Genomic DNA, 21,221 nt, shown 5'->3' with positions numbered 1-21,221 from the left:
TGCTTAATAATAAATGTTTGATTCTTTCCCAGCGACGTTTTATATTGTTAATAATCTTCGTAATCATCGAGTTAACAAACGATAAAAGTATTATTAAATTAAAAGTCATCCTTTATGTGATTTTTGCTTCTTTTAAATATTAAAATAAGGATGCTCTAATTATATATATGTTTGTATATTTCTTATTTTCGTAGATATGTAAGTTTTGTTGGTTTGTTTTTTTCCGTTTCTTATAAAAAAATAATCCGATTGATGTTGATATGAAACATTAATATTATTATTTAAGTTTATAGTTTCACGGACGGACGGACAAAGGCTGTTAGACACACTAATACTTCACTTTCCTTCCGGTCATTGGGTCAACTTTTATTTTTTTGTAAACTCATAATATTGTTTAAAAGTACTGTTTTCATGAATAATCTTCAACATTTTGGTTAAATCAATTAAAATCCATATTGGATTGTTTAAAAATTCGTGGATTTGCTATTATCATGGTACACCTCGTGGGAATAAAATTCGAATCGGATTCTTAAGAAACCTAACTTTTGGAAGATTTATTTCAAGATGTCTTCATGATATTCTTTAGAAAGACTTTAAGGAGGCTTAAATTTTAATTAACTAACTTAAAGAACTGGACTTTGGTATGTAATTTCTACATATTATTTTCGCCGCTATAGTGGAACCGAGTGTGATTTATATAAACTGTAACTTAATATTTTATTTAAAAAAAAAGTTGGCATTCAAAGGATTCAAAAAATATTTACATATTGAAATTTTGTATTTAGATTAGAAAATTAAACTTTTGTAATATTTATATTTATAATATTAATTTGTATCCATTTAAATAACAACATATTGTTTCGTTAAACTTATTTTGTAAAACTTTACTTTGGCACTTTAGAATTTTAAATTAGACTTAACAATTTTACAATTACAACCCTACACCCATTTATAGAATTTTAATATTTCAGTAATCAGCGCAATATTTTGTGGCCCCAAATAAATAAAATACTCTTAATTCCTACATTTAAAAATTTTCTCCCGAAAATAATATTAATTTTTCATGAATTAACGGTCATAATTGTTAAAATATATGTTTAATTAAGAACTGGATAATAAGCTTGTAGAATTGCTACAACTTCTGTGATACTGTTGCTTAATCGTTTTTGTTTGCTACAAGCAAACAATACACAATTAAGTACCTACGTTTTAATTGATGATAAAACGAACTTACAAAGTGAAGTTCTATTATTTAAGGCTTTTAACGCATGCGGCAAATCTTCGCTAAAAAGCATATTGTCTATTTTTGTTGCTACGAGATGATCCTTCAGCTCTTTTTTGAGATTGTTAAAAACAAAGTTCTTACGCAGTATAGAGTCGGAGTATTGTGTATCACAAAGTAATTTAGTCGCGTCCATCAGTAGCTTAATTACAGCGGTATTTTTTGAATCTGCCATGAGTCAAGTTAGAGCTTCTGCTATGCATGAAGGTTTGTATTTCGGTAGCAGCAATCGTAGACGGCTGCGGCTCGGTGGCAGTACTCGTAGACGGCTGGGGCTCAATATAGCTGCTGGAATGTAAATTCCATTGTAAGTGTGACGTGAAGTAATAACGTGACATTCCCAAAGAATGCCCGCATTTTACTTTTAAGTTAAGGTGTTTATAAAAAGTAGTAATCCCAATGAGTACTCGCATTGTTATTATTAACCTAAATTTTCTCTACGATTTATTAGTAAAGATACAATCGCAATGACTGTCCACGACAACGTCGTAGGTAAGTGTTACCGGTAAGTATGGTATTTATTACCAAAGAATACTCGCATTACCACTAATTTAACCGTATTATAAATGTAAGAACATTAAGGCCAGCAAGCAAAGTTATATCCCTAAGGGATAACCACATTGCCATTATACACATAATTGTGATCCACTTATGTGGTGATCCACATAATTTTTGTGTGTGACAATTCCAGAGATTGTCCGCAACACACTTACAAAAGTGGGTTTTATCATTCGTATTCATAATAAAGTGATAACTCTTATGGAAATCTGCAATATTATTTGTCACAAAAAAATAATAATAAAATGTAGGTAGTTACAAAATTACCAACCTTATATGCATAACTGCATATGACGAGGAAGAAATTGAGGAGTCAAGAGTCTGATGTTGAAACCTAACGATCCTTTCTTCTTTAGGCATGCATCAAAATTCGGGAAACTTTTTTCACTATACATTCCAAGTTTGAGTCACCATCTGTATGCTTGCGCTTGCCTATTTTTATATAAGCTTATAGCAAAAAATAAATGAGCGTCACAAAACATTTTTAAAGTGTGCAGTGACGGAGCACTGAAATGTGAATAATGATAGGCCGCTAAGATGATTGTCAGGAACAAAATAAATAAATATCAAAATCAGTGCAGATGGCGCCACCGTAGTATGGACTACGAGTAAACTCAACTTCTTGCTAATCTAAGAGTACGAAACACGAGTAAAATTGCAGATCATGAATGCGACACTAAATATGAAAAAGTTTTTAAAATAAAATAGTTAATGTTAATTGCTTTATACACATAATTATCGCGAATTCAGTAAAGTAGTCACGTATTAATACTAAGACAAGTGAGGTGCCGTAACGTAAGTGAGAATAAGTGTGGGTGGAGATGGCGCGCCCCGCAGACTCTCAACCAGCTGATCAGGCGCATCACAGTACAGTCAGATCCAAGTTAGTGACAATTAGTAATCAGTATATGCAGTGTTATGATCGTCATACGTTATGCGGTTCAATGCCATTAATTGAAGTATTTGACAACAATTATATTAACTTTACATATTTTTGTATAGGTTTAGGGTGTAAGTAAAACAGATTTAATTATTAATAATTATTTTTTTGCATTATCAACAATCCAACTGGTATAAGATGGTACGTTAACATACACTCCGGGATATTTCGCGAGAGCGCATTCATGGCCCCAAGAGGTGACTCCTATAACGATTCCTTGATGAAGCAGAGGTCCTCCTGAGTCACCACTGCATGCATCCTTGCCACCACCATCTAATATTCCAGCGCATATCTTTTCCGATGTTACATTAGGAACTTGATGTTCGCCTAGCAAAGACTGCAGTTCAGCGTAATTTTCTCTGCAGATGTCGTGGTTGATTATTTGTACGTCAACTCGTTGAAGGATATGTGACGGTTCACCACCAAACTATGAAAAAATCATAGTGTTTTTAATACATTTTAGGATACAATTCGTTATGAGAACTGATATAATGCGTATAATCATATCTTTAAAGTTTTGTTATAATAAGACTTGGGTCGTTTATATTGCAAAAATACTGACATGGAATAATCTGAACTGCAAGGAAATACTAAACAACGAATAATGATGCAAAACTCGTTATCCATAATTCGCGGTTAATTAAAATAATCATATATCCCGTAGTCGGCGACGCATGCTCAATGTATGACCTAAATTAGCTTGCTGAATTTGAAAAAATAAAAAGTATATTTACGAATATTTTTAATTTAGGAAATGCTAGCGTAGTGTGAACCAAAAAATAAAAATAAAATATATAGATCGTAAACATACTTCAAGTAAGCCCCATCCGGCAGCGGTGACGGTAGTATTATCTGCGACCAAGTAGTTGGGTCCAGCGATAGGGGCAAGTCCAATGCGGCTGGAAAGTGTGGCGGGGGCGGCGAGTTTCAGTATTGCAATATCGTGATATACTTTAGGAAACGCGTATCCAGGATGCTTAATCCAATTTTGAACTCTATGAAAGTCACCTCCAAAATATGAGAATGTCGAGCCAAGTCGCACTCGTATATGTCTGTTATCTATGACGTTGTTACTGTGAATAAAATGTTTCAATTAAAACTCATAACATATTACCACCCTACTAAAACTAACTAAGGGCTTGTTTGCACTACTAATTCTAAACTCTATATCATATCATACTTGCATACCACTTATAGTTTGATTATTTAAAATTTTATTCATATCAACGTAGAAAAGAGAACCTATCCGGTCTCCTTTGTGATAATCGCTGACGAAGGTATGAAATATGGCACCTCGTCGTGTTGTTTTTCCGAAAATGTCTAAATGTCTAAAGAGTTAATGTTTATCATTTTTTTTCATTAGTAAAATAATGAATCTTAAAAAACATTCAGAATGTCTAAGCTATATTGATTTAAGGTGCTTTGTTACGTAACGTTATGAACGTGTCTGTATACTTTTTAATTTTTATTTACTGTCTTGATTTTTCCACTACTCACATCATCCCTAAAATCAAATGCATCATCCCTAAAATCAATCTACACACCTGCCTGCTAAACAAACATTCAATGTTAGCACGTGTAAGGAACAGCTACTGTGATGGCTACTGGTCATATAATTACAAAGTGCTCAGATATAAATGTGTTTGCCAGAGAACTACAACTGCCGCATATCTAAGAAAAAAAAATATTACTTTTCGACTTACAAAAAACAGTGGGCTGCCGTAAGAACGGATCTGGTTGTGATTAGAGTTCCTCCGCAGACGGGTATGAAACGATATTGAATGTAATCTTCAACAGATACCAATATGACTGCCATAAAAGGGTAATCTTCTATGTTAGCATTAGATCCTCCAACAATACGCGGGGCAAGTGCGTTCGACGCCGATTCTTCAACAATACGTGGACCGAGTGCACTTGGTGCCGCTGTAAAAATAATAAAAATAAATTGATGGTATAAATGATATAACTCACTACATAATTTATATCATTCTGAAATAATCAAAGATTTCAAAATATATCAATGAGTGATAGCTTGGTGCAAGCCCGTCTCGGTAGGTACCACCAACTCATCACATAGGTCACCGCACAAGAGCAATACTGAATATAATTCTTAAGGCTGAGTGTGCCACTACTGCAGGAATACAACTACTACAGGAACTACAGTAATAAGGGATGTGCATTAAAGTTTCCAAGGATGGTGGCATGGTTACGACTGTAACGCATAGTTAATATTAAAACAACATTAAGCAACTATCCACAAATAACACATGTATCTTTATATAAAATAACTCATTAACTAATTCATTCTCACGTCGCATTTACTGCAAATAATAATATAAACAAATATAAAACACGTCGAGCCAGTCACTTCACATTACCTAATGTAAGAAACGAGTTATGGAGATAATAATTTAACATTTAGAGGAGCGTAATTATACAATAAACTTCCGAAATATGTTAAAGAAGCAAGTTCTCTCAACAGTTTTAAAAATAAACTATTAACTTATATTTATAACAATGAAACACTGTATTAAGAACTCTTTTTACTTGGACTAGCGCCTTACAACAATGAATTTGCTTTTTATATAATTAATAACCGATACTTAAGCTTACTTGTTTTAAATTTATTTTATCAACTTTATTACTTTTAAGTATTTATTAATGAACAGAAATATAATGTTTATATACCAATTTTATATTTAACTTGTAAAGATGTTTCCACGTACAAGTTTTAATTTTCTATTTTGCTCATGCTTCGTTTTGTTTTTTTAGCTTTTCTTTTTGTTACAAGTAATAGTAATTAGGATGTTATGTTTTCTTTTAAATGATTTTACATAATCTGTGGATGTAATATAATTGTATGTATGTAAGAATAACCAGTGTAAAAATCGCTAGCAAACCTAATAAATAAATAAATAAGCTACCTATCACCACCAAACCTAAATAAAAACGGCTTAAATCTATATTTCTAATATTTGTAAATAAAATTTAAATTGTAAACAATCAATAATATTAATGTACTCACCGAATGCGGCACCGACGATAGCCAACAGTGTTATTGCGTACATTGCTTAATAATAAATGTTTGATTCTTTCCCAGCGATGTTTTATATTGTTAATAATCTTCGTAATCATCGAGTTATCAAACGATAAAAGTATTATTGAATGACAAGTTATCTTTTATGTGATTTTTTTTCTTCTACATTAAGATAAGTTCATGCCCAAATTATAGATATGTAACTTTTGTTTGTTTATATGTATATTTTTCAGCGTCTGGCAGTTTACAGTTCCAGGACAAACAAAGACTTATAAATTAAAATTGGACTATGCTGAAACCCTTTCTTGTTTCTAATTAGTTTTTATATTAATATATTTTTGAATCTTTCTATTGGTGTATATATGTATATATTTATTTTCGAACAAATTTCAACTCGTTCCGTTCAACCCTTTAAGGTGTTTAAGGACAATATAACAAAGCCTTTCACGTATTCTTATGTATGTAAAACGATGAAAATAAATTTATTTCATAAAAGGATTTCGATGAACAATCATAACGTAAGGAAAGGAAACTCATGAACTCCTACGTAACTACGTACTGAACCTCAGAATTAGCCTTTCATCAACCGTTATTTCACTCATTGAGCGTTTATTGTTATAAGAGCCTAGCATCGATAATATTTAAACAATTATTTTTTCAATAATTAGGTGTTTAAGAATTAATAAAATTCATTCGTTCTTCATTAATACTTAGTATCGTCACTTTATATAAATATGAATGTAATATATATTATAACAAAGAAACTAGCGCCATCTCAAACCCAACCATAGAACTTAGTTAAACCTTTCATCACTAGATGGTGCTTTACGATACGCGACCAAAGCTGAAACGCGCTGGCAAGATTCGCTCACGAATAATGACCTGCTCGGTGTGTTTAAATATTTGTATCGAGTCTTAGGGATCTTAATAGTTGCAAGATAGTGCTTCCACACCTGCTGGGACATTATTTGAAGGCTTTCTAAGAAAATACTCGCTTCTAGATACGAGTGCTACCGGCTACTTCCACCTGGTGGGATAGTCTGCTGGCTCCGTACTTAGAGGTGCATTCGCCTATTTGTTAAGTGTAACCACCCGTATGATGGAAAATAAACCGCATTTGTAAGAGCAATTAGTCTTGTTTTTCCAAAGAGTATCCTCCACCAGACACCACCCCCATTACATTGGCGCTCCAACTAGTGGCCTCGATCGATGCAACAATAAGTACGCAAAGAACGAGAGAACAATAAAAGACCGGTTTTGATGAGTAAAGAGGAACTCTTTGATTCTAGTCCGGTCCTCGCTCAAGCCGATGAGACCAAGCCATACACAATCAAAACTGACGTGAGTAATTATGCAATCGGAGCAGTTTTGGTGCAGGGAGAGGGTGAATCAGAGCATCCAGTTGAATACGCGAGCAGACTTCTGACCACTCCGGAGCGGAACTACTCAACTACTGAACGGGAAGCGCTCTCCGTGGTTTGGGCCGTTAACAAGTTTAGAGGCTACATAGAAGGAACTAAGATAACAATCATGACGGATCACCAGGCTCTCAGGTGGCTTATGTCAATAAAGTCACCAACAGGTCGTCTAGCACGGTGGGCTCTACAATTGCAACCCTACGATATAATGATTAAGTATATTAACGGAAAGACAAATGTAGTTGCCGACTCCTTGTCTCGTCCCGTGTGTGAACCTGGAACTGAGGAAAACTGTGGGATATGCACGGTAATCATTGATATGCCGAGGAAAAGTAAACAGGAAACGAGAGAGACACAACATAAAGACGAAGACATAGTAAAGATTGTCAGAGATCTAGAAGGTACTAATGAAGAAAAAGCTCAGTACTGGAGCAAGAAGGGCTACGTGATGAATGATGGGCTACTGTATCGGTACTGCACAGAAACTGATACTGCTAATAGTCAAATAGTTGTACCCAAGCAAGAACAACTAAAAGTCATTGCAACTTATCATGACGATGAAACAGCTGGACATTATGGTTCAGAGAAAACAATCGAGCGTGTGTCACGACGCTACTTCTGGAAGGGAATGAGAGGTCAGATAGATGCTTACGTCCGCAATTGCTTAGAATGCCAGAGATACAAGCCCTTAAACCAGAAACCCACAGGATTGGTGCAAACTACAGCTAGTAATCAACGATTCGAAACAATTGCTTTTGATTTATTTGGTCCATTGCCTCAAACAGCTGAAAATCACCATTGGATATTTATTGTAGAAGACGTGACTACGCGATGGGTGGAACTCTTTGCTCTAGAGCATGCAACGGCGGAAGAATGTGCAAAGATACTATTGAACGAAATCATACTGCGATACGGTACTCCCCGAAGATTTATTAGCGACAATGGTTCCCAATTCGTTAGCAGTGTTATACAACAATTGACATTCTGTCTACGCATACGTCACGGATTCACCCCCGTGTACCATCCTGAAACAAACCCGGTCGAGAGAAGAAACCGCGATTTAAAGACACAACTCGCCATCCTAGTAAAGGATGACCACACATCATGGTCTGTTAAGCTACCCAGCATCCGCTTCGCTATGAATACAGCGAAATCATGTTCCACAGGGTTTACACCTGCATATTTGACATTTGGACGTGAGTTGAGAACTCCTGATGATGTAGAAAATGATCTGCGAGATATAGTGCAAAATGAGAATTTCGTCATGGAAATAACACCAAAACTACTGCTAATGGCTGATACATTAAAGCGAGCTAGGGAAATTCAAGAAATGAAAGAGGAGAAAAGGAAGGAATACATAGATAGGTACAGAAAAGTCTGTCCAAACTATCGAGAAGGGGATTTGGTGCTAGTCGATACACACACCCTAAGCAAGTCCAGTCAAGGATACAGCTCAAAATTAGCACCAAGGCGCGATGGGCCTTATGTGGTTGCTAGACGTCACGGTCCTAGTTCGTTTCAAATTGTCAAACCGCAAACCAAAGATATAGTGGGGATATATCACGCTTCTGCTTTGCGCCGCTATAAAGCTACAAGTGACGAAGCGTTACCATCGCCTGTCCAACCAATAAGGAGAAGAGGTCGCCCCAAAAAACAAGTAGCTAACACCGAGGCATATGAAACCCACAGGACAAAATTACGTGGCAGGCCTCCAAAGAAAGTGATAGCCTAATTCTCTTTCCTGTCTTCCTCGTCGAGTCGCCTTCGTAGACAGAGGGGGAGACTATAACAAAGAAACTAGCGCCATCTCAAACCCAACCATAGAACTTAGTTAAACCTTTCATCACTAGATGGTGCTTTACGATACGCGACCAAAGCTGAAACGCGCTGGCAAGATTCGCTCACGAATAATGACCTGCTCGGTGTGTTTAAATATTTGTATCGAGTCTTAGGGATCTTAATAGCTGCAAGATAGTGCTTCCACACCTGCTGGGACATTATTTGAAGGCTTTCTAAGAAAATACTCGCTTCTAGATACGAGTGCTACCGGCTACTTCCACCTGGTGGGATAGTCTGCTGGCTCCGTACTTAGAGGTGCATTCGCCTATTTGTTAAGTGTAACCACCCGTATGATGGAAAATAAACCGCATTTGTAAGAGCAATTAGTCTTGTTTTTCCAAAGAGTATCCTCCACCAGACACCACCCCCATTACAATATTAAATATTTTTTTAATTAGCAACAATTATTAATATTATTAAAATATTTAAAATGTCATATCTATTTATGTTATAACGGTGTCTGTATAAGTTTTACTGTCTCGCTATTTGCACAATTAACAATTCTACTGGTGGTGGAGCTTTGTGCAAGCTCGTCTGGGTAGGTACCACCCACTCATCAATTATTCTACCGCAAAACAGCAGTAGTTGTTATTGTTGTGTTCCGGTTTGAAGGGTGAGTGAGCCAATGTATTTACAGGCACAAGGGACATAACATCTTAGTTCCCAAGGTTGGTGGCGCATTGGTGATGTAAGCGATGGTTAACATTTCTTACATGCCAATGTCTATGGGCGTTGGTGACCACTTACCGTCAGGTGGCCCATATGCTCGTCCGCCTTCCTATTCTATATAAAAAAAGACCTTTAAATAATATACTATGCAATCTACATAAGTGTCTGCTGTACAAGCATTTAATGCCACCACGTGTAAGGACATGCTACCTGGTTGGCTACTAACATACATATTTCTGACAGAAGTATTCAGTGTATAGTAATCCGTTCACTGATGTCACGATGATGTTACAATCGGACTAAATGCCAATCATTATTATCTTAAGATAAAATATTATAGTATATGTATACATTTCATCATCATTTATTTATAATTTTTGATAGTATTTTTTCCAAAAAATAATTATTAATTTCCAAATAATTACAAAATATCATTAGACTAGTAACGTCATTTTAAGAAATCAACAAATACTGTATTCTTATTCAATCCTAAGTTGCACTTATATACTGTGAAAATTATATAAGATAAAATAAATCCACAAATTATATTGCGTTTTCATAAATAAAACATTTTACTCGATATAATCTTGTATTGATCGTAATACTACGATATTCTGATATTACATGTGTATATTATATATTTAATAATAACATTTTCTGAGTAGCAAAAAGATTAATTATATGATATATGTATATAATGTTTGATTAAAATCAAGCTTAAAGATAATATTATTAATTCAATTAATTGATTAATTTTTGATAATTGAATACAGCCATATGATGCAATGTCTAATGATAAAGAGGATCATATTTTATGAATTATAATAAGCCAGATCTAAGATTATACGACTATATTACGTAAATCTGATAATTTATGCTCTCAATATAATATATGTACAACGTAAAGAAAGAAACCCCCTTTTTAGTGCATTACCACTTTATGTCCGCGACTTTACCCGCATGGCAAAATTCATGATAATCGTTTTAATAATTAAGACAAGAAAGCGTAGCAAACAAAATCACTTTCGCTTTTATAATGATGATGATGTGCTTGTGACCTGTTTTAGCCACGGCGACCAAACTCCAACTGAGCAAGACATATTATAGTGGATTCGTCGTTGACCGTCGTAGCTTGCGGACGTGTTCGTTATCTCGAGCGAATGTTGCTAAGCAAGTTACGAATAATAACTGAAGCGAAACATCGTGGCTTTGGCTGCGTTATCTATGCGTTGTGGATGTTTTTACGACTACTTTGGCTTTCTTTAAGGGTTTTTGTTGTTTCTGTTGTGACATATTCTGAACTCGGCTGTGCAAATGGATTATGGTTTCGTCTTGAGATTGGTTATGTTGGTTTTCACTGTTGTTTGTTGATTTGTTTTTGTTGTTCAATTATTTTCATTTTTTAAATTTATATAGGGTATTTTTGTTTTCTTTTGTTTCGTTTGATTGTTCGTTGGTTTTTTTTTTTTTGTTCTGATGGACGTCGACACGGAGTTGTCGTCGTCTGACGCAAATGCTGGGCGTAAACGCCCACTTGTGGGCCTCGCGCTCTTTGATTCCGGTTCGGATACGGAGACCGAAATCAGATCGGTGGCGAAACGTAACAGTGCTAGCCGGGGGAAGCTCACTTCCAAGGGACGCGGAACTGGCCTCGCTCGCGCCAAAACCGAGCTTAAGGCAAAGACCGCCGAGGCTAGGGAGGAGGCGCTTGAGCGCTCCTTGAGAAGTCGGGCTTTCCGTAAGGAGACGGCTGTGATCGCGCTTGACTCTGAGGAATCCTCTTCCTCGAAGGTCCGTAGGGAGGATCCCCTAAAATTGGGTGCAGAGGAGCTGCGTGCGGAGGCTGGTCGCAATGCAGCACTTATTCTGGAGATTGCCCAGAAATCCAGCAACCTGAAGGGTGGCTTCATCAAGAAGCTCAAAGAATCTGCATCTTCGCTCCAGTCCATCGTAGATGCTCTGACATCAAGGACCAAGGCGGAAGAGACGCGCAGGCTTCGCGCTGATAATGGCCGCCTGCGCAAGGAGGTGGACAGCCTCAAGGCTGAGTTAAAAGCCCACCGCCGTGAGTTTGCGGAAATGCGGATCACGGTGGCAGTGGCAAATGAGGCGTCCACCAGCACTGTGCGGGACACACAGGCTTTGGAGGAATTTAAGGCCTCTATAATGTCGTCGGTGGGCTTTATGATTAAAGTTCAAATGGAAGGAATTCAGGACCGTCTCCTTCCAGCGAAAGTGCTCCGTCCCCCTCTGGCCGCGGACAAGAAACAGGCTGTAGTGCAGAAAACTGCACCTACATACGCGCAAGTGGTCCATCCGACCCCACCACCGAAACCCGCACAGGCGCCGAAACGGGTGCCTGCAGTCGAGTCAGTCCCGCTGGCACCGACTACGTGCCCATCAGCCACCCCGACCACGTCGGAGTCCCAACCACGGGAGGCCCAGGAGACATCATGGTCCACTGTGGTTAAAAAGGGGAGAAAGAAGAAAAAGGCTTCCGCTTCGGCCGCAGCGTCCGCCACAGTACCATCAACAGTGGCGAAGGCTCCGCCGGTGGCCAAACCGAGGCTGGTTGCTCCTCGCAGGGCCGCAGTAATGGTCACTCTGCAGCCGGATGCGCAGGAGAAGGGCGTTACATACGCTCACATCCTGGAGCGCGCGGAGCAGGGCGTTAAGCTTCAGGATATTGGAATCTGTGGCGGCCTTAGGGTCCGACGATCGGCGACGGGAGCCAGACTCCTCGAGCTGCCGAAAGCACAGGCGGAGCAGGCGGATAAGTTTGCTGAGAAGCTCCGCACTGTGTTGGATGGAGTCGCAAGCGTCGTTCGACCTGTAAAGCGAGTGGACCTTAAGGTGACGGGATTGGATGATTCCGTCACCAAAGATAAATTGGTCGCTGCAGTTGCTCGTGCAGGGAACTGCTCCCCTGACTCAGTCAGATGCGGAGTGTTGCAGCGTGGTCCCGGATATATGGGAATGGTCCGCGTCACCTGTCCTCTCACAGCGGCGAAGAAGATATCAGATGCCGGTCGCCTCCTCGTAGGGTGGAGCTCGGCCAAGGTATGCGTATTGGAGCAGCGCCCTTTGCGCTGCTTCAAGTGTATGGGCCTTGGCCACACGAAGGTGCTTTGCCCATTCCAAGTGGAACGGGGGGGTCTATGCTTCCGGTGTGGCGTAGATGGCCACAAGTCGGCGGGCTGTACCGAGAAACTGCGCTATGCTGTGTGCGCAGATGCTGGCAAGCCCTCTGGGCACGTGATGGGATCAGGGGAGTGCAACCCCCCCATCACAAAGGGTACGGTGGTCTTAGGCACCCAGACTACCACCAATGTCGGACGGCAACAGGCCGAGGAGGAAGCTTCAATGTCAACATGAGCACAAACATAAAGTTCCTCCAGACGAACGTCAACCACTGCGCCGCGGCGCAGGACCTGCTGCTGCAGTCCATGGCGGAGTGGCAGATCGACCTGGCTGTGGCCTGCAAGCCATATTATGTCCCTACCTAACTGGTTAGGAGACTTGGACGGCACCGTGGTGGTTACTACCCGGAGTGAAACGAGTTCTCTCTCACTCATTGAGAGGGGCTCAGGTTACGTAGTGGCAGGATGGAGAGAATTCGTTGTTGTGGGTACGTACTTCTGTCCCAACCGCGGCCTGGCAGAGTTCGAGATTTGTCTCGGCTCGATCAGAGCTGCGGTGACCAGGCAGTCACCAAGGCCGATACTGGTCTTGGGCGACTTCAATGCTAAATCACGTGCCTTTTTTTTTTTTTTTTTTTTTTGGGGGAGGAAAGGCATTTACGCCTGCCGCCCGGTCCGGGGGGACTGGGACGGGTATGTGGGACTCACAGGGCAGACGGCCCCGTCCTACCCACTAAAACCTCCCCGGATTTCCGCCTCTCCGCAAGGCGGCGGGGTCACGGGAACGTTGTGACTTACAACCGCAACCCCGCCAGCGGTCGTCGCCATAGGCGACCCATCCCGAGAGCGCGCCAGGATGTTAGGGCGCGCCTCCCTCCTCTCTGTGCCTCCGTCCTGTTACGTGACGGACTCCCCCGAGTCCGCCACTGGAGGCTGGGCGTCAGGGCTTGAAGCCCCGCGGCGGATCAACAGACTGGCTCCGCCGCCAACCACACCTTAACTCTGCGGCAGCGTCCGGCCTGCGAAGGCACGTCGCCGTCGAAGAGGTCTCCTTCTTCGTTGCGGGAGCGAGTCCACGTCGTCCTCCCGCTCCCGCTCTGCCTCCTCCTTTTGCGACATGACACATGCGCTGAACCGTGACACTGCCGCCCAGATCTCTTCGCTTCCGGCCATCTTCTCGACGACGGCCGGAAGCGACAGGTCCCCACCTACAGCCGTGGATAGGACCGCGCGAGGCTCCGCCCAAGCCGGGCACTCTACGCGCGTGTGTTCCGCCGTATCCACGGCTCCTCCGCCACAATGGTGGCACTCCACCGTCGGCTCCCTACCGACCACCTCACACAGGTACCGGCCGAAACAACCGTGGCCGGTCAAAAGCTGTGTGAGGTGATACGTGGGTGGGCCGTGCTTGCGCTCGACCCACTTCCTCAGCACCGGCCGAATGGCCGCAACGAGGTCCCGGCTAGCACCCGGGACACCCAGTCTCTCCGACCACTCGGCGAATACCCTCTCGCGGGCCTCCTCTCGCCACGTCCGAACCTCACGTGGGTGGGGCCGGTTCTCCTCCGCTCTCACTGCCGCCTTGATCCGCCAATAGACCCTCGAGTTAGCCTCGGCCTCGAGGTCCCATGGCGGGCTTCCGGCGAGCAGGCACGCCGCGGTGTACGACACCGTGCGGTACGCCCGAGCCGCTCTGAGCGCCATCGCTCGCTGCGGACGTCGCAGCGAGGCGACGTTACGGGCGCTCAGAGCGTCCGCCCATATCGGCGCCCCGTAGAGCGCCATCGAGCGCACGACGCCGGTGTACAAGCGCCTGCAGGCACCTCCTGGCCCACCCACGTTCGGGAGGATCCTCCCTAGCGCCCCGGCTGCAGCCACCAACTTTGGGGCCAAGCGCCGGAAGTGCTCTTCGAACTTCCACCTGCCGTCGAGCACGAGTCCCAGGTACTTCATCGTCGACCCGACGGCGATGGAAGTTCCGCCCACCGTTATCGCCGCCCCCGGAGGTGGCGCGTTCCGAGGCCCGTGAAAGACGAGGGCCTCGGATTTGTGTAGGGCCACCTCGAGGCCCAACGCGCGGATTCGGTGGACTACGTGCGCCACCCCAGCCGTGGCGCGATAGGCCGCCTCCCGGTATGAACTGCCGCGGGCCGACACGAGGGTGTCGTCAGCGTAGCACGTGACGCTGACCCCCCGCAACGTGGCCCCGCGCAGCACCCAGTCGTAGCCGATGCACCACAGGAGCGGTCCTAGTACCGACCCCTGCGGAACACCGCACGACAACGACCTGACGGCCCATCCGTCCGCAGTCGGGAAGGCCACCGCCCTGCCCGAGAAGTAATCGGCCACGGTACGCCGCAGGTAGCCCGGCACACCGTGGAACCGCAGGGCCTCCATCACCGTTTCCCAGGGCAGGGTGTTGAAGGCATTGGAAATATCCAGCGACACTGCCAACACCACCCCGCCCCGAGACACCTCCTCCTCGGCCAGGCCCCTCACCCTGGCGATCGCGTCGAGCGTCGAGCGGCCGGGACGGAACCCGTATTGCCGCTCGTCGAGTCCCGGCTCCATACTGCCGACGAGACGGGCAGCGAGCACCCGCTCGAAGAGCTTGCTCACCTCGTCGAGCAACACGATCGGGCGGTAGGCTGACGGCTGATCGGACGGACGCCCGTCCTTGCGGATCAGAACGAGCGTGCCCGTTTTCCACCGTCGCGGGAACCTACCCTGAGACAGGCATGCGGTGAAGAGGCGCCGCATGCTCTCGCCGAGTTCTTCCGACGCGATCTTCAGGGCTCGACCGGGGATTCCGTCGGGCCCAGGGGCTGTCTTTTTCGACCCTAGTCTGATGACAGCCGCCTGCAATTCCGCCTCGGTGATCGGAGTCACCGGTGACCCGTCGTCCTCCTCTTGGGGCCTGCTCGCGGGCGGCACCATGGCCGGTGGCACGAACTCTCCCCGCTCGGGGAAGAGCGTGTCCACAACCCTCGCCAAGAGCTGCGGCTGGAGACTGCTGGTCAGCGGAGGAGCCCAGGGTCGGAGCTTTTGTCTCACGACCCGATACGGACGCCCCCACGGATCGCCGTTGAGCGTCTCCAGCCATTCCTCCCACGCCGCCTCTTTGGCCTGTGCTATGGCCTTCTGTAGGGCCTGGCAGGCGGTCCTATATCCGGTGTAGAAAACCCCCTCCGCGTCGTCATCACGAACCCTTCGTCTCCTACACCGAACGTAACGGCGCCGTGCCGCCACGCACGCCTTGCGCAGCCGACGGAGCTCCGGACGCCACCAGTACACCCGCCGACGTTGCGGGTGCGGCTTAGCCCTCGGCATCGCCGCGTCGCACACTCGGGACAGGGCGCCGTCGATCCGGTCGGCCTCCTGGTCGATCCGGAGGACCGGGTCGGAACCGGCCCCCCAAGCTTCGACGATGGCCGCCTCCTTCGCCAACTGTCCGTCGAGGCGGCCCAGGCACCAACGCGGACGACCTTCCGTTCCTCCGACAACAGTGGGCCGAACATCCCAACGAGCCGACGCAGAGACATCGAACCGAATATATCGGTGATCCGACAGTGTCTCCACGCCAGTCTCGACCCTCAAGTTTTGAGCACGGCGGGCCAGGGCGTTGGACGCGAACGTAATGTCCACGATCGATTCGCCCTGCCGCCGCACGCACGTGCTCTCCGACCCACTGTTGAGGACCGCCAGCCCCAACGAGACCGCCCACTCCTCGAGCACCTCTCCCCGGGCATCGGCCACAGGAGAACCCCAAGCCGTTGATTTGGCGTTGAAGTCCCCCGCGACCAACACCGGTGCGGGCGCCGCTTGCCCGATCAGAGTCCCGACCTCTGCCAGCATCTGCTCAAACTCGGCGAGACTCCGACTGGGCGAGGCGTAGACGGCGACGACCGTCACACCGCCGACGACGGCCAGCACGCACCCCCTGCCCCTGGCCACACCCTCGATGGCCGGAGCGCCAGCGACCGCAGGGGCGACGATGGCCACGACCCGTTCGTGGTCGGAGACCCAGTCGTCCCGCGAGGGAACGAAATAGGGCTCCGATACCACCGCCACGTTGATCTGCCACTCTGCCATGCTTTGGACTAGGAGGTCCTGAGCCCTGGCAGAGTGGTTGATATTGGCCTGGAGGCAGCGCAGGGCCATCACTGCGTGGTCTCCATCGGCTCCGCCTCTGTGCGTGGAGACGTGGCTACCGGGCCTTTCGTCGCCACCTTCCTTGTCTTTTCCTTCTGCGCGGCGCCCTTTCCGCCCTGGCACGACTTGCTGCAGGCGGCATGGGCAGCTGGCTTACCGGCCGCAGTGCAGACCACGCAGCTGGCTACGGCGGCGGAGCACTCCCGAGCCTTGTGACCGGGCTGACCGACCCACAAAGTGTGTCGAACTAAGGGTACTAGACCTGGACGACTCCGTGACGGTGGCGGAAGCCGTGGCGGCGGTCGCTGAACAAGGCGGCTGCCCTACCGGGGCCATTAAAGCGGGCATCATCGCTCGCGGCTCGAGCGGCTCGGGCTCTCTGTGGCTGAGCTGCCCCGTTTCGGCCGCGAAGAAGGTCGTGGAGGTAGGTCGCATAAGGGTCGGGTGGGTGTCGGCGCGAGTCATGCTGCTCGACCCCAGACCGCTGCACTGTTTCCGGTGCCTCGAGCGGGGGCACATGGGGGCAAAGTGTGACCGGGACGTCGACCGAAGCCGTCTGTGCTTCCGCTGCGGTCAGCCCGGTCACAAGGCTCGGGAGTGCTCCGCCGCCGTAGCCAGCTGCGTGGTCTGCACTGCGGCAGGCTTGGCGGCGCTGGCCTCGACGCCCTCAGTTGCGTGGGAGGCGGCTGGAGCCTCCTTTCCCGCCGCGGCTACGGCCGCTGCCTGCGCTACCCTACGGCGGTCAGCGGCGAGTGGAGGCCGCAGCCGAGGCTCCGGAAGGAGGCGGCCCTCGAGGCCCTCGAGGCGAGCGTTCAGCATCGTGCTGAACTGCTCGCGGTTCGCGCGCAGCGCCTCCTCCATGACGTTTTGGAGGTTCGCCTCCGTCGCCACCACCGGCCGCTGGCGCATTTCGGCGACTTCCCGGCGCAGCTCAGCCAGTTGGCCGGAGAGTCGCGTGTTAGCCGCCTCCAGCCGCGCCACCTCCTCCGTCACAGTGAGGGCCCTTAGATCCGCCACCGCACCTTTAATGGTGACGGCGGCGGACTTCAGGGCCCGAACGAACGTGCCCTTCAGGTTGCCCGACCTGTCGGCAACCTGCAGAACGACGTCGAGCGCCTCCTTCACCGCCGCGTCCAGCGCGGCAGACGTCTGCGGCACGTCCACGGTCACGCCGGGTTGGCGTTTCTCTGCTCGGGCCGCCCTTTCTTCAGTGGCCACCTTGGCCGCCGCACTGTACGCGGCCAGTGCGTCCTCCGCCTCGTACCGCCGCTCCTTTGCCTTAGCGGCTTTTAGCTCCTCGCGGGAGCGCCCGAGGCCGACGTATTCGCCCGTCGTGGGCGGTCGACCACGCCCCCTTTTGGGGGAGGGCTTCAGCCATTTGCTGATGCCTGACCCCGAGAAGCCGCCTTCGCTCATACCCGCGTCGCTCTCGGAGCCGGAGTAGCTCTCCGGCCCAGGACGGGGCCGCTTCTCGCCCTTCCGCCGACGACAGGCGGGGTCTCTCGAAGAGACCATCACCATGCTGGTGGCCGACGAGTCGGACTCTGAGAGTCGTTCCAGTCGGACCACCAGTTTTTTGGACACGAGAGTGTCTTTGGTTTCGGCGCGCGCTATTGGGGCGCCCGCCTCCACCGCCATGTTATCTTTGTCCATATGATCGCCGAGTCCGTTGTTTTTAAATGTTTTGTTTTGTTTATTCATGTATAATCCCACGAGTATGGGGGAAATAAAAAGTCCACCAAGGCAGTGCCCCCTGTACCTTGGTAACCCTATATACACCGTGAGGTCGGGTGGTATCACGGGATCTACAAACTAATGTTTTTTATTGAGGTTGTCTCCTCTTGGCCCAGCCGGTTAAGGCAAGGCCCTCGGTCCCACCACGGGCTGCGAGACATGTCCACAACACCCGGATGGGGAAACGAGTTTGAGAGGCGGTGACCTTTTAGTCTGTCCACCCAGCATCGATACCGACACTGGGCGAACCCGCCTCTCCCACCTCCTTTCTCCGGCAGCCCAAAAAGACCCCGGAGACCAACTCTAACTCGACTGACTCCACCATTGGGAGTAACCTCCAATAAATAAATAAATGAAAGATGTAAAGTAAATAAAACAAGAAAATAAAACAAAACAAAATTAATAAAAATGAGACAGAAGAAAAGAAAACGAAACGAAACAAAACGGAAGAAGAACAAAACAAAACAAAGAAAGAAAGCAGAGAGCTCCTTCCTTCCACCTTCAATTTGCCACAAAGCCGCTCGCACAGTCCAGTCTGCTGAACAGAAAAGTACCAGGAACGGCCCGTGGCATTACCGTCGCGTCAGTCTCAGCCGCGGTCGACAGGCACTCCGAGAAAACATCGGATTACTTGTCGACCCCGTTGCCCAGGGTGCACCACGTGGAGGTGACTGACATGCACCCCTGCTAAATCACGTGCCTGGGGCAACCCTGCCACGAATCCGCGAGGAAGGGCCATTCAGGTGTGGGCACTACTCTCCAGCCTGTCCCTACTCAACAGGGGGCAGGTTTACACGTGCGTGCGGCAACAGGGGGGGTCCGTGGTGGATCTCTCTTTCGCCACCCATGTTGTAGCACGCAGAGTGTTAAATTGGAGAGTAGAGGAGGAGGTGGAGACTCTGTCGGACCACAGGTACATCCGGTTTGAGATTTCTACCTCTCGCAGGTCGGTGGTACCCTCTAGGGTGCCAACCACGCTTTCGAGGTGGTCTCTTAGCCAGCTAGATCGTGAGCTGGCCAGGGAGGCTGCCATCGTACAGCGGTGGGGTTCCACAGGAAGGTGGGAGGATGCCAGTGCAGAAGAGCTAGCGGGCCACATGCGCAGTGCCCTCAAAGAGGTCTGCGATGCTGCCATGCCTAGGTTCCGGCATAGAGCTCCGCGCCGGCAGGTGTATTGCTTGGCTTACGTCCGTTGTAGGAGGCGCAACGGTTTTGATGCGGACTTGGAGGGACAGCTATTGGCCGCTTATCGTCAGCTGAAAAAAGATCTACAGCTGGCGATAAGTCAGGCCAAGGAGAAAGCTAGGGAAAAACTACTGGCGGGCCTGAACCGGGACCCCTGGGGGCGTCCGTTCCGCGGTGTGCGTGGAAAATTCCGCACGCAGGGTGCCCCCGTGACAGAGACAATGTCATCGGATCTCCTCCTGCGCCTGGTCGGGGAACTTTTCCCCCATCCAGGTGAGCATGTCCCTCCACAGATGGTCCCTCGCTCCATGATTGACGACACAGTGGCTCCACCACTGATCACGGAGCGGGAGATGGAGGTGGCTTTCGACCGCTTGAGGGCCAAAAATACTGCGCCGGGCCCAGACGGGATTCCAGGGCGTGTTCTATGTGACGTTCTGGCTCCCGAAGCTCCCGAAGCCTTACGCCTAGGTATCTAGGCGTAAGGCTTCGGGAGCTTTTCGACCAATGTCTGTGCAGCGGGCAGTTTCCGAAGCCTTGGAAAGAGGGAAAGTTGGTCTCGTTGCCAAAGCAAGGTCGACCGCCAGATTCTTCCTCGGCATACAGGCCGATTGTGCTGCTGAACGAGACGGGCAAATTCTTCGAAAAAATTCTCCCTGCCCGTCTTATTCAGCACCTCGACGAAGTGGGGCCGGGTCTGTCAGAGGCTCAGTACGGGTTCAGGGCGGGTCGATCAACTATCGACGCCCTGGACGCCCTGAAAACCCGGACCACGGATGCGGTGGCCCGAGGGGACGTAGTTCTGGCAGTATCGATAGATGTTGCGAACGCCTTCAATAGTCTTCCTTTCGAGACTTTTGGGGAGGCACTCCGATACCACGGGGTGCCTTCCTATCTCAGGAGGCTGTTGGGGGCATACCTCCAGGACCGGGTAGTCCTCTGGGAAGGGGGCGATGGGCGTCTTGTCCGGCGTCGGGTAGGCTGTGGCGTTCCACAGGGGTCAGTTCTCGGCCCAATTCTGTGGAACGTTGGCTTCGACTGGCTCCTGCGGACATCCGTCCTTCCCAGAATGGGGGTGTTGTGCTATGCGGACGACACTCTCATCACGGCGACAGGGCGGAATTATCAGGAGGCGGCTCGCCTGGCCGAAGTCGGTACGTCGCTCACAGTGGACCGCATAGGAATGTTGGGCTTGAGGGTCTCCATCTCAAAAACGGAGGCCCTCTTATTCCACGGTCCACGTCGAGGCCACCCTCGAGGGGCGTTT

The 21,221-nt window shown here is 47.7% G+C and overlaps 2 protein-coding genes across 2 annotated transcripts; one reads left to right on the top strand and one right to left on the bottom strand.

The window, feature by feature from the left end:
* Nucleotides 1-2,880: 2,880 nt before the first annotated feature.
* On the bottom strand, nucleotides 2,881-5,848 carry LOC126775658 (trypsin, alkaline C-like). The gene is made up of 4 exons (XM_050497722.1): nucleotides 5,806-5,848; nucleotides 4,484-4,703; nucleotides 3,592-3,853; nucleotides 2,881-3,207 (listed from the first exon to the last, which is right to left on the bottom strand). The coding sequence occupies exons 1-4, from the start codon at nucleotides 5,846-5,848 to the stop codon at nucleotides 2,881-2,883; spliced, it is 852 nt and encodes a 283-aa protein (XP_050353679.1).
* Nucleotides 5,849-11,219: 5,371 nt separating this feature from the next.
* Nucleotides 11,220-13,118, top strand: LOC126775657 (uncharacterized). Its single transcript, XM_050497721.1, has one exon. The coding sequence runs from the start codon at nucleotides 11,220-11,222 to the stop codon at nucleotides 13,116-13,118; it is 1,899 nt and encodes a 632-aa protein (XP_050353678.1).
* Nucleotides 13,119-21,221: the final 8,103 nt, after the last annotated feature.

The sequence above is a fragment of the Nymphalis io genome, chromosome 18 (assembly GCF_905147045.1).
Source record: "Nymphalis io chromosome 18, ilAglIoxx1.1, whole genome shotgun sequence".
Lineage (NCBI taxonomy): Eukaryota > Metazoa > Arthropoda > Insecta > Lepidoptera > Nymphalidae > Nymphalis > Nymphalis io.
This window is presented reverse-complemented; position numbering and strand designations above follow the sequence as displayed.